Source organism: Furipterus horrens, unplaced genomic scaffold, assembly GCF_987537825.1.
Source record: "Furipterus horrens unplaced genomic scaffold, mFurHor1.1.pri manual_scaffold_10, whole genome shotgun sequence".
NCBI lineage: Eukaryota > Metazoa > Chordata > Mammalia > Chiroptera > Furipteridae > Furipterus > Furipterus horrens.
Window position 1 is genome coordinate 71,668,173 of NW_028327180.1, and position 13,990 is coordinate 71,682,162.

The following is a 13,990-nucleotide window of genomic DNA, read 5'->3' on the forward strand; positions in this document are numbered from 1 at the left end:
CCCACATTCGTAACCACCATGACATTCTGCCTCTGATTCTGGGAATTCATCTTAACGGTAATCAATCTTACTTTTTTCTCTACATACTCGAACAGCTCACACTTTCACACATCAGGTACAGGGCCTGAGCTGCAATGAGACTACCCATTTACCCTTAGAGTTCTTGAAGATCATGGGGCTAGGGCTTGGGCACAGCAGAGAAAGGTGAGGGAAGGGCTCCCTTTGTTCAGTTTGAAAGTCCACAGAGACTAAAACAGAAGATTTCTTTACATGGAGGTGAGCAGAAGGAAGCCATATGGCCTTGTCCTCCTACTAGAAGTGGCCTTTCCTTAGTTTCCCCTTCCTTTTCCCTTACTCCACTGCAGTAGCTACAACAGGGTAGCTCCATTTAAAAGTGAGGATACTCACCATTCAACTCTGGCTTCCTAATAATTCAGCAGTGTGTCGGTTGCAGTAAAATAGCACAGAGCTAGAAGCTAGGAGACCTGGATTATCTACCCAAGATGGACAACTGACGGGCCTTTTTAGGCAGTGTTTTGTCTTACATAAATAAGGGTGTGATACTAGCCCAGGTGGCACTTTCATAGTTTCAAACTAATACATGGATTTACACACAATCTTTGATGCTATATATACCACCTGTTTCTTACCTTCCTAATTTAATTCATATAATTCCGGTATCTGCCAATCTTTTAACTTTCTGGCTGTAGAAGAAATTCAAGTCCTGGCTCAAAGTGAATAGTTCATTTTACTACAGAATCCTTGGGATGTGAAGGAGAACTAACGCCTCTAAAATAATGACGTAACAGAAGCAGTTCCAGATAGACACCACTAAACACAGCTGAAGGACTATATGGGAACATGGTTTAAAGAGGTTGATCCTAGGTCTGAGATTCCAGGTTATCTAATCAGTCTCAGTGGCGCTGAGTCATCTTTCCATAGTGGAGAGAGAGTACTTCAGGTGGAGTGTGTATGAGTTGTCAGTGATGGGGGGCTGCTAATGATTTTAATCTGCTTGCCTTAAGCAAATGTGCTTACTAGCAATGTGCAAAGAAAGAAACAAATTTAGTTATTAGGAACTGACAAAAAGAAAATTTGCTGTCTCGAAAAGTTCTCTTAGCTATAGTACTTATGGACCCGGACTAAGGTTTCCATGTCCAGTGTACTATGGAGAGTCGTGTATTCCCAAGCCTTAGACAGTGGCCACAGAAGATTAAAACGGAAGTTTATGTGGTGGTAATGGTGATTCGATAGCTTATCAACCCAGACTTAACAGAAAATGAAGAAAATCCAGCAGAATCATTTCAAAGCTTTATCTGACTAGGCAGCTTGGTAATTTATTGAGGTTTTGTTTATAGTTATAGGCTCACATCTGTATGCCTTTTATTTTCTTTCTTTACTGCACTGGCTAGGAATTCCAGATGTTAAAACATCTTCGCCTGTTCCTATTAGGGGAAAAGCATTCAGTTTTTCACCATTCAGTAGGATGTTCATGTAAACTTGCATAGTTTTCACTCTTGGCCAAGTATTAAAGAGCAAGCTCTTTGAATATAAAATGTAATGAACTTGGATATCAGAGTAGGGAGAAATTGTGTGATTTTTGCCCACCCAGTGTCTGCCCCTCTTCCTCATATAGCAATGCTTTGGTTTTCCCTCAGGGGAAGTCAGCCCTTCCCCACCATCTATGCGGCACTTAGTGCAGGAGCCAGTGAGGCAGGTATGGTTAATCCATCTATCCCATCCTGTAGTCCAAGTATTTCGTTCAATTCAAATATGAGACTCCTCTGGAATTGCATAAGCTCTCTTTCCACTAGACTTACAGATCAGAGATCAGCAAACAATGGCCCATGACTGAAATCTCGTTTTCTACCTGTTTTTGTGAACTAAGTTTTATTGAACATAGCCACGTCCATTCATTTACAGATTATCCATGGCTGCTTTTGAGCTACAACAAAGTTGAGCAGCTGCAAAACCTAGAATATTTACTATCTGGCCCCTGACAGAAAGAGTTTTCTGACCCCTGTTCTTGACAATAAGATGTAAGCCTGGAACAGTTAACGTAACATGGAAAGAAACTGCTGGAAATGAAGTCAACACACACAAAAAAAGAAACTAACTCCAAATATTATGGTATTCAAATGGGCCAGAACTGGTAGATTCCAATATTTTCCAGTTATATAAGTCAATCAAATCCAGCTTTTTCCTATGCAAGTTAGAATTGGGTTTCCATCATCTGAATTAGAATTCACTACACAGATAAAATCCATAATGCTCGTTGTAGGTAACACAACTCTAATTCTTGCTACATCACCCATCCACCAATCAATACCATAAAAACATTATGCCATTTCTTCAGACTAGAATGTCACTGTAAAATCAACTAATTTAAGGTTCACTGAGGTTTTTTTTAACCAACAACCATCTTGAGGTGTTCTTGAACAACAAAAAACCAAAAAGGATGGAAACCAAAACTACCCCCCCAATCCAACGCTGAATAATCAATCACAGATCAACTGGGGTATTAGTATAAAAACAAAGATAGGTGCCACCATTAACATCTCCCTGAACTAAGGGGAACACTCTTAGACCAGCTAGAAAAAAAGGTGTCTGTTCCTTTACCAAAGCCAAAACGCCCAAGAGAACAGATTTAGCTAATTAGGGAGATGGTGATTAAAACTGGAGCTGCTAATTGTCTACTGGGTATACATCACCAGTGAGGTTCCCTACAGGCTCTCGGCAATGGGAGACAAAATTAAGCCTAATATTCCCGCCAATTACACAATCATCGTTTGTCTGTATTTATTTATCTCTTTAGGGAACTAGAAAGCACACAGAGGTAGAGTTTTAAATGCAAGCTATATGCTTCTGTAAGAAAATAATTTTATATTATGGTTAGACACAGAATTATTTTGTGTTTAAACTTGCTTTAATATGTATATTCTGGAGCAAGGAGGTGTTTCTTTCAACAGCACAGCTCTCTATCTGCAGAGGCCAGATGTTAATCTACAGGAAAACTGGAGTGATTAGTAAGAAGACCAACTATATACTGACAGAGAATATCAAGTGGTGGGGAGAGGGAGGAGAGATGGGCCTAACATGGAGTTGGTAAAGCAGCTTTATGATGTCAGCTCACTGGAGACAAGAACAAAAACAAAAGCAAAAACAAGCAAACAAGAAAAACACCGAAAGTACTGAATTCTTTATCCATACTAAGAATAGTATGCCCCGACAGGATTTTTCTTCCTGGGTATTTCCTCCCCTACAAGTTGAAACATAATTCAAAGGAGTCAGAGGAAGTATTGTAAAAATGAATTAAGGTTTCTCAGAAGGAAATTTAACATGTTCTCTCTATTAAAGATGAAAATTGAATATGCCTAGGGCTAGACATGGATTCAAATTCCAGCTTTGCCACTGTGGTGAAGACTACTAACCACCAGTTGTATTCTTTCCCTTCTCCCTGGAAGTGTTAAGATGCCCTGGGGGCTGGCTGGGCAGAGGGGTGCTTATGCATAGCTCAGATTTCCCATCCTCCTTTGAAGGTAATGTGGCCATTTAATTATGTATGGGTCAATGGAAGTGATGTGTGCACCTTCTTCCGGGTCCTGGGTATTTCCATCTCCATTATCTGGTAGGAAAATGGCAATGACGAGAACAACCTGGGAAGCCATGGTTGAGGATGGCAGAATGACTGTGACAAGCACAGACTGCCCACTTCTGGGTACTGAGGGTGAAATAAGCCACTGTACTTCAAAGTCCCTTTGTTATGGCACCTTAGCCTGTACCCTACTAATGTAGCTACTTAGATCCATACAACTTGGGGCAAGTGATTTAACCTCAGTTTCCTCACCTGAGAAATGGTAAGGAACAAAGAGAAATAAATGGATTAAGAGATATGCCAAATCTGTGCCTTACACCCAAAAAAATGCTCATTTAATGATAGATGATAATAGCAAAGATGAAGGACTACTGAGGCAACTGCTTTCAAAGGCCTCTGACATCTCTAAAGGTAGAAATATGTATCTGTTTAGAGAAATTTTCTATCAGTAACAACATATTGAGGGAAAATGAGAAACATCTTATACTTTAGCCCAGAAGAATAATTCAGATTAAAAATGTTTAATTAGAGTTTAGCAAACTGTGCCAAAATCTTTAAATAATTCTTTAAGTTGTGCTCTCTATTATTAGATGTTAGGTAAACATTTATTTGTTTATGCTTAGTTGATCAAACTGAGTTCTATATTTGTATTAAAAAGTAGCTGAGTAAAGCCCTGGCTGCTATGGCTCAATGGATTGAGAGTCGGCCTGTGAGCCAAGTGTCGCTGGTTCGATTCCCAGTCAGGGCACATACTAGGCTGCACGTCAGGTCCCCAGGTGGGGGCGCAAGTGAGAGGCAACCACACAGTGATGTTTCTCTCCCTCTCTCCTTTCCCCTCTCTAAAAGTAAATAAACAAATAAATAAATTATTAAATTTTAAAAAAGTAGCTGAGTAGAAAGGTACATCAATCAATGCAGATCACCTAACCAGGATAGGCTGAAACACACACACACACACACAAATGAACTGGAATCATCTATACTGGACACCCAGCTTGACACCGAGAGTTCTAGAGTCAATGAAGACCTTGGCCTGATGGCCCTTGCACACACTTCCCCCTCTGGATAGTGCTTTTGCAAGTATAATTATTGGCCCTCTGACAGTGTGAATTCTTTTTATCTTTTACTTGTGGGACACGGTTCAACTGTCCTCTTAGGATTTCTGCAACCTTGCAATTTGCTGAACTCTGGAGTTGATATCTTTGGCATCAAGATAAGATGACTGCTCAACTTTAGGGACTTCCCCAGAGCCCTTACGTGGTTTTACATGTCACAAGATACAGGAAAACCGCAGAGGCCAGCATCTCTGAAATGGGAGTGTAGATCCCATTACCAGACCTAACCCCTTCCATCAACCCTAATAATGTCACTGTATGTAATGGGATGTGGGCTACCATGGCGAAGAGAGGCTAAACCAGAAGGGGGCAAGAAAATATACTGCATAATCTGTATACACTTTTATGATCATTTATCCCATTGAAATGGGACGGAAATAATGCTTTGAATCCTACTTCATGAAGGCATCAATAACTATTCAGTAAGCCAAACTACATTCTGCCTTCTCTAAGAGACTTAGGGGTGCTACAACTGCCTCAGCAAAGGGAAGTCCTGGTAAAATGCCAGCAGAAGCCACACCTTAGAAAGAGAGGACGAAGCTCAGGGACAGCACCTACACAGAAGTAAGTTCAACATCAACAAACATGAGCCCAGGAATATTTTTTTAAAAACCCTCCCTCTGATACCTTGGTCTTGCGACCCCCAAGGCTCTGGAGCACCAGCAACAATCACCACACTAGGGAAGCAACAAACAACTCAGGACCTTTATTGCTGCTCTACTTCCCTGAATTGTACTCACAGGTTCCCGGCCATCCATGGCTTCCATCCAGAGCCTCCGGTCCTCTTCTGACAGCGCCTGCATGGTGATAACCCCTGGCCTGCAGAAAAAGAAAGACATGGATATGAACCCAGGAAGAAAGATCCCAACGAAGATGAATCTTAAAGAAACACCGATGGCACAGAATGAGAGGTTCCGAGGACTACCTACACAACGAGGCACACACCCCTTGGCTCTTCTGTGCCATCATCTTTCAGTCTCAGAAAGCAAAGGCATGGTCCCAAATCCCCCTCAACAAGCCCATGTGCCCCAGGAAGAAATACAGACAAGATGGCTCTACTTACAGATAAGGGACACAGATAAGTAGTAATGCCTTTAGACACTGTTCATTTCTTGAGATCTTGTTCATTCCTGTTCTCCAAAATGCCTAACAGAGTGCTTTACTTACAGTTAGGAGTGCAATAAATATGTATTGAAGTGAATGGAATTACTGGACTTTAGATAAAAGAAGGCAAAACATCTAAGTTGGAGAGATTCTAGTCTCCTAATAGCTAGTCCAATGCTTCTAAACTTTTGTTTTTGAGATGGAGAAGTTTTATGGAGGTAACTTTGTAATTCTGATTATATTAAATGTATAGAATTTTTTAAGTGAATACTTAGCATGTCAGGTGCTAAGTGCTTTACATGCACTTGCTCTTTCACCCTCTCATTGAAATCTGTTTGCTCTTTGAAACTGAGCACAAACCCTCCAAAAAGCATGCACACGATATCAAATGATGTTTGTTACATTCCCATTCCAGACGGATCTCCAAAAGAAGAGATGTGTGCCATAAAAATGAACTTGGGAGAAGTCTATCCTCATCAAAGCAGTTCTTTACTTAGGTTCCCCAGATGGGTCCCAGAGAGTCCATAAACCACCTTCCCCCTCTAAATGTCTGTGTATTTTTCTGTAGAAACAATTCAAACTATCAGATTATCAAAGAAGACTGCAACCCTCAAGAAGTTAAGAATTGCTTACATAAACACTCATCTTTAAAGTTTGAGAAAGCCCAAAAGGGAAAGAGGGAGAGGTGCACCATGAAAGAATGCAATCCCGTTACTGCCCAAGTCCACAGAGCTGCTGAGGATCACAGAGCAGCACAGAGACACCCGGTGTTCTGCCATGCCCTCGGACCACCAGCCGGGGCCCCACGGCACCGAAGCCTGTTCATTCAACCCACCAACAGTCACTGCTCCTGGCTCATTCCCATGGTTCCAGTGAATACGCTAGACCTATTTAAGTTGAACATACTTTAAATATCCCATATGCTTCTTTTCATTGATCAATTCTCAATATCCCTGAAGAAAAAAAGTTTTTCAAGATGTGAACATTTAAGTACAGAGGGGCTGCGGATCTGATGTGCACTGTTGTGCAGATGTGAATGTGTGAGGTCGTGACTGAAGAGAGAGGCGGGGGAGAGAGGGAGGCAGCAGTGGCGGGGGTGGGGGCAGGGGTGTACGTGGGTGTGAGGGTGGGCAAGTGGATGCATGAGATGGTGCATTGAGTGTAAGAGGCAGGTTACAGGACAGACGCTCATTCCTGAGGAGGTAGCCATTCCTATGAAGGCCACAGGGGCACTGACAGCCTAACACAAACATGACTCGCACGATGTGATAACTTCTCTCTCCACCAGCACCTGTCAGGGTTCTCCCTCCTCTTCGCAGAAATTCTCATCCTCAGACCCCAAGTGCCCACTGCCCACCATGAGCCTGTTCAGTGTGCCAGACCCCACTGGGTGTCTGCAGGGTGCTGGCAGCCACCACCCCACAGAGATGACCCTATAGTTTGAGGACATAGTGAGTTGATTTTACCCTCCACCTTTCAAAGAGCTGAGCATAATACCTTAAGGCCCTGAATTAAAAGGCTACAAAGCTACTGTCCAGTGCAGAACTCTCAAGTCCCTGGACCTGATCTCTCAGTGTTGCTTCAAGTGTTCCTGGACCACTGACCAGAATCGGGCATTCCCTTAAAATGGAGATCCCCAGCCCAACCCCATCTTACTGCACTTCTGGGCTGCGCTTGCAAACTTGGATTTTAACCAACTCCCCAGTTGATCCTAACGTACAGTGAGGTCTGAGACCCACTGCCATTGGCTGCTCACCCACCCCCACCTTTTCCTTCCTGTTCTCCCTGCCCTGGAGCGCAAAGACACCCTCTTCTCTACATTGGAGTCACGTAGACATTCTCCAAGCTATTTCTCTGCTAGGTGCTCACCAGCAAGCAGTGAGATCACAATAATTGCCTAGCACACCAAGATCTCCGGGACCTCACAAATATCACATCAACTTCATGGCACAGAGTGTGAAATTTCCACTCAGAGCCACAAAGAGGAAGTTCAGACAAACTCAGAGGCAATGAAGGGTGAACCATTTGGCCTTACTAACCAGGAAAATCAACAGGATTTATTTTCATTACAAGAAGTATCAAAGTACAAGTTCTTTTCCACATGTGGTAGAGAAGTGAATGGATTTAACACACTCATTTCTAATCCTATCACACCAAGTTCAGATAATTTTCTCTCAGCCTCATGTAGCTACATCTGGATCACAGTGCTTTAAGTATCTAGAAAAGAGGTTTTTTCCTTCATTACAATTTAAACCACTTACAAAAATCTCTTATGTATGGATTTCCTAGAATCAAGGTAAATGGGTCAACATTCTTTATTTTGGAATCGAGCAATATTTACCCTCCCTTTGCCCCTATTAACCACCATCCCTTAAAACAAAATAATAGGAGCAAAACTCTCAATGACTCTACATTTTCCATGTCAATCCCTATAAGACAGCACACTTTCATATATGGTGCCAATTTACTTTTTGTTTGAAGTGCAACTGACTTTTCATAACGAGAGTGGAGAGAGAAAAAAGGGAGAGGACTCATTAGGAGCATAGGTTGCAGAATGAGGAAGAAAAATATAACACAATGAAAGAGCAATGGAGTCAATGATCAGAACTCTTTCTAGTCCTACAAAGAAGTGTGATCCTATCAGGCACCACAATAAAATAAGAACTACAATAACAACAGAGTACTATGGGTCAGATGCCGTGCTAAGCACTGTATAGAAATTAACTCATTTAATCTTTACAACAGTATCATAAGGTAGGCATAATCTCATTATCCCATTTGGTAGATGAGAAAAACAAGGCTCAAATGGGGTAAGTACCTTGTCCACAGTTACAGAGTCAGGATCTGAACCCAGCAGTATACTGTTCCACCCCTGCACACAGGTCATGGCAAATATAAAGGGCCACAGCCACCAGAAAGCTCACACTGACCACCCAAGCCTCCTGCTGTCAAAAGAAATTAGTCCCTCCTACAAGAACCTCAATGAGCTCCTGTATGTGATCAGATGAGTTCAAACAATAAAGGGCTCTGTAACCCCTAGAGTGCTTCATAAGTGCAAGGGCTCAGACTCTAGACAATCCGAATACAGAATGCAGTAGTGTCCGGTTTGACTGTGGCTTATTTCCTGCAGCAGTGGTTCTCTCCATATTTTCTTCTGCCTCAAAATACCAAGAGATGGAAAAGCTAAGTATTGTTCAAAAGAGAGTGAAACAACTAACTACAGAGTAAGACATTTGTAATTTATATCTCCAATATATCTCTTATTCAGAATATGTAAAGAATGTCAACAAATAAGTAATAAAAAGTGAACAACTCAGTAAAATAGATAAAAGACTTGAATAGCCACTTCATAAAAGAGGACAAATAAATGGCTGACAAGCATAAGAAACTGGGCTCAACATGGTGACTCATCAGGGTAATGCAATGAAAACCACAATGAACTGTAACAAACCTCCTCCTGAATGCAGCTCATTCAAAGACCACCGATACCAGTCCTGACAAGAATGTAGAACCACCAGAACTCTCATACATTCTGGTAGGAGAATAAATTGATAAAACCAAACAAAACTAAACACACACCCACTCCATCACCTAGCAATTCTACCTCCAGATATATACCCAAGAGCAATGAGTGTATATGCCCACCAAAACACACACTCAAGAATGCTCAAAGTTTCATGCACTATGGCCAAAATCCACAAAAACGAAATACTGAATATCCATCAATAAGAGAATAAACTTGTGGTCTACGGCCCTACCACCTTGAACACGCCTGATCTCGTCTGATCTCGGAAGCTAAGCAGGATCGGGCCTGGTTAGTACTTGGATGGGAGAATAAATTTGTATATTTACATAACAGAACATCACATGACAATAAAAAAGAACCAACTACTGCTACACACAACAACACAAAAAGATGTCACAGACATCATAATGAGGGAAAGAAGCTTGACATGAGAGAATACAAATGGTATGATTCCATTTACATGGTGTTCAAATACTGGCACAAGTCATCTACAGTGATGGACATAAGAACCATAATTTTGTCTTGGGGAAGGGGTATGGGAAATGGATGGGGTGTGGACACAGAAAAACTGCTGGAGTGACAGAAACTTGACCCGAGTGTTGCACAGGCAGAGTGTGTGTGGGTGCAATGTAGTCATTAAGATATAGACATGAAGTTTGGGCACCTTATTATAATTACACCTGAATTTTAAAAAAATGTTTTTAAATAACTTAGAATCACCAATTATCCTGATTCTAGTGCTTCCTTGTTGTGTAGGCCTAGGAGATAAGTAACTGTACTATGCTATTCTTCTTTAAAATATAGATAATGAGAGTACCTACCTCATGGGGTTGCTATAAAGGCTAAATGAGAGATGTCTAAGGCATTTCAAAGTGTCAGACACATTAAATGCTCCCAAAGTCAGTTATCACAGGGGAAAATGGGGCCCGAGGAGGTGGGAGGCAGGATGGCAAGTGTAGAGTAGGATAAAAGTTATGGAGGGAGATGAGCAGTGTGTATAGTTTAAAAAGGAAAATGAAGAGCCACAAGCACTTCTGATACTCATGACCCCACCCCCAAAACACTCGAAAACAGCCCTGAAAATCACACTCCTACCACAGAGCAAGCCAGGCCAAGGGCTTAAGGGACACACAGGCTGTGACATCATAGCCATTTCCTTTTTCCTCCTGAGTGAAACATCAGAGTTCCCTATTTCCCCCTTTTAGAATTAATGCCTGATAATTGGTAAGGACAAAGAGGAGCCCTTAGGTAATTCTAGAAAATCTGCAAAGGAGCTCCAGATGAGAAAAGGAACACATGACTTACAATCCTTTCTAGAGTTCGATCTTAAGATTCTACTTAAAACACAGCACCTCCTCTCACTCTGAATCAGTGCTTGGTTAGTGCTATATCTGGATCAGCTTGAGGATCATGATCAAGGATCTGCAATTTTCTCTAAGCTGGCACCCGCCTCTCACACTACAAGGGCGATGCAGAAAATACGTTATTCATCTATCACAGGGAAACCGCTACCCACCACCGTATCTCCTCCGAAAACAGCCCACAGAAAGCCATTCATCATTTAGCAACACATCTAGGAGCTGGGACAACTGATGTCAGCTCAGAGCCTTCTCATCAGCCAAGAACAAGCAGAATCACAACCAGTCCTGACTCCAGGGTTACTCGACAGCTTTCCTACTCTAATCTTATTCCTGAATCTGAGTCAACAATAGTGATCTCAGTGGCTTGGCAATTTACCCATTTCCTACTGGACAAGGAAATGCTATTACTAACTCCACCCCACTGAAACAAACACACTCAGAATCTAACAGTACTGTTCTTTCTAAATAAACCTCCAAAAAGCTAGGGTTTACTCATTCATAAGATTATAAATCTTCTGTTGGCAAGAGTTTGTTCCCAGCTTCCATCCACACTACGGTACATTTAAGGGTCAAGTTCAGAGTAGAAGCAGGACTGTGGCACCCACAGAACCACATGTTCTCACAGCCTGTGTTTGAAACCTGCCTACCATGTTTATACAGCAAGACAGAAGGAAATGATGAAAGCCTGAAGAACAGGCCTGCCCTCTGCAGGTAAAAGGACTGTTCAAGTGCCAGGGGGAGAAAGTGGTCCTTTGCTTCTAAAGTACTACTGGAAAACTGATTTCTAACAGCTCCTGGACAGTTACAAGGGTCCAAGTTCAAGGTTCAGTAAATCTTCATTTTCATGAACATATGGTAGATACTCATTTATACAAAATACGGCCAAAGTCAGGCAGAATAAACTTGGAGAATGACATCTCTTCTGTGTCTGTCTAAGAGATTGCAGGCTCAAATAGAGACCAGGCAGGTAAGCCAAGTAAGTAGAAAATGGTTAAGAAATTCTTTGCAGTCTCAACAAAAATAGGTTTGGTCTTATTTTCATTAAAACATATAGCTTTTTGTTTTTCATTTGTGCTTTTACTTTTTGATAGACATGGGAACAAAAGAGTATTTCCCCTCTATCAGAATAACAACAGTACAAGGCAAAGTGACAGCTGTCACTTGTCATAATGGTAAAGACTGAAGCCATCATTCAGCTATACCAATAGCTGCTACTTGGGAAGGCAAGATCAGTATTTATGGATTTTTTTCAATTTTAAAATGTTGCCTCAAACACTACTCAAGCCAATCCAAACACGTCTGTGGACCACCAGTTTGCAACTTCTTGTGCTTGTGTCTGTCTCTGCCTCTCTCGAACTGAGCTCCACTCCAGGTTATCACAGAGTGTTATAAAGTCATCTCATGCTATAGGACCAATAATGACGCAAGTCTGTGTTCTCAGTTAACCTCAAAGTCAAACACAGCAAAGTATCTCCAGTTCTTCAACAGAGAAAGAACTTGGGCTACTTTCCTATTTTTCTCAACACTCAAGATCCAGTGTCATCATTGATGAAAAACATTAATCTACTATTTGGAGGTTAAAAGTTATAAATCTGCACAAACTATGCATGCTCTGAGATAATGAACTATTAAAAGTCCCTTCAATTACAGATTCCTGTGCATAAGAAGAACATATAATATGCCATGAGAAGCTGGATGAGATCCTGGTGAGAGCAAGATAGAAAGTGAGAGAAACCTGAAATTGCAAACTGGTGGCCCACAAACTGTGGCTAAGATTTACTGAGTGTTTATAATGGGCCAAGAAATGTGCTAAGGACTTTACATTTATATAGATTATCATTTATTCCTCAGAATAACTGTATGAAGTAGGTACTATCACTATACCTCTTTGAAAAAAAACTGATATTCAGAAATTACTTGCACAATGTCACACTGCTAGTAGGTGGGAAAGCCTCAGCTTGAACCCAGTCTGCCTGACTTTAAAGGCAAAGCCCACACCTTAACCACAATGCTGTACTGCCCCCATGTGCATGCTGTGTATATCCTGAGATCCAGGGTCAGGTCCCCAGCTCCTTAGGAGGAAGAAGTCCCCAAATGTACCCCTCCCTTTACCTATCTCTTTCCCTATTTATCTGTCCCTGTCTGTCTGTCTGTCTGTCTCTTCATACACACACACACACACACACACACACACACCCCCTTAAGAAGGTTTTAGAACAGAAGCAGGCTTCCATTCATTACTTAGAAAGGATCTGATCCTAATGAATGAGTGCATCATAACCTATTACAGCCTACAGCACTGACCTCTTGGGAGAAAAGGTCCCAAAATAATTAGTACCACAGCAATAATAACAGTCTATAAAGTAAATATGTCCAGATAATTTCTACATTTTTATTTTAAAGGAGACTGAAGTCACAAAATATCAGGAAGCTCAGACAAAGAAATCTTTGGCACATTAAGTTGCACGGTTTCTAAATGTAACAGATGTTGACTGAGTGCCTATTACATGCCAGCTATAAGGCTAGGCACTGGGCACACAGGAGTAAGCGAATTTTAACACAGCGTACCAGGAGAAACAGCAGGAGAAAACATTAATTGCTGGAACGAGTAAGACTCAGAAAAAATGCAAGCACTTGTTACTACTGTTCATCACAAACAATGAAAAAATATTCTAATTCAAGAAATCTCCTAGTTCATTTATGAATATATCTTTATTATTACTATTCTATCTTATAATCAATAGAAATGTACATAAGTAGAACTTACTAATTGAATTGTCTCCTCTCCAGATTTATGTAGCAGAAAAATTTTGCTGTAGATTTTTAAAAAATATTTTATATGTAGAAATTAGAAAAAAAAACTGGTATATCCATAAACCCAATTTCACTATGCAGACTAAAGAAAGCAAATAAGGTTGACTCATTTCATATCACAGCCCATTAACCACCACATCCCATACTTAAACTAGAATCAAACAGCAAATACTTTCTAATTAATCCAAAACAAGAAAAATCTCAATGACAAGTTCAAACTACATGAATTCTAAAAATTCCAACAACTTCTCAAGTAGATTATTTTAAAGAACGGCCAAAAAGCAATCCAGAAAGTACAATATTTCCGCCTGCTCTACCCCCACCCAAATCATGGAAGTCAGAGGAGTATAACACCCTCTGAGGAAGGAAAAAGCCATTTCCTCTCTGAAATGCCATTGGCATTGAGACCAGTGCTCTAATCCAACCAGCAGGAAGGCAAAATCAAATATTATTTCAAACAAGGGGTGAGAAGGGG

General features: G+C 41.1%; 1 protein-coding gene across 4 annotated transcripts in view; it reads right to left on the minus strand.

Moving 5' to 3' along the window:
• ARHGAP26 (Rho GTPase activating protein 26) overlaps positions 1-13,990 on the minus strand; it is a 485,784-nt gene that overhangs the window by 325,868 nt on the left and 145,926 nt on the right. For all 4 annotated transcript variants that reach the window (XM_090288083.1, XM_090288084.1, XM_090288082.1 and 1 more), the window contains exon 11: positions 5,451-5,529. In XM_090288083.1, the coding sequence (XP_090144209.1) occupies positions 5,451-5,529 (79 nt within the window). The remainder of the gene's footprint in view (positions 1-5,450; positions 5,530-13,990) is intronic.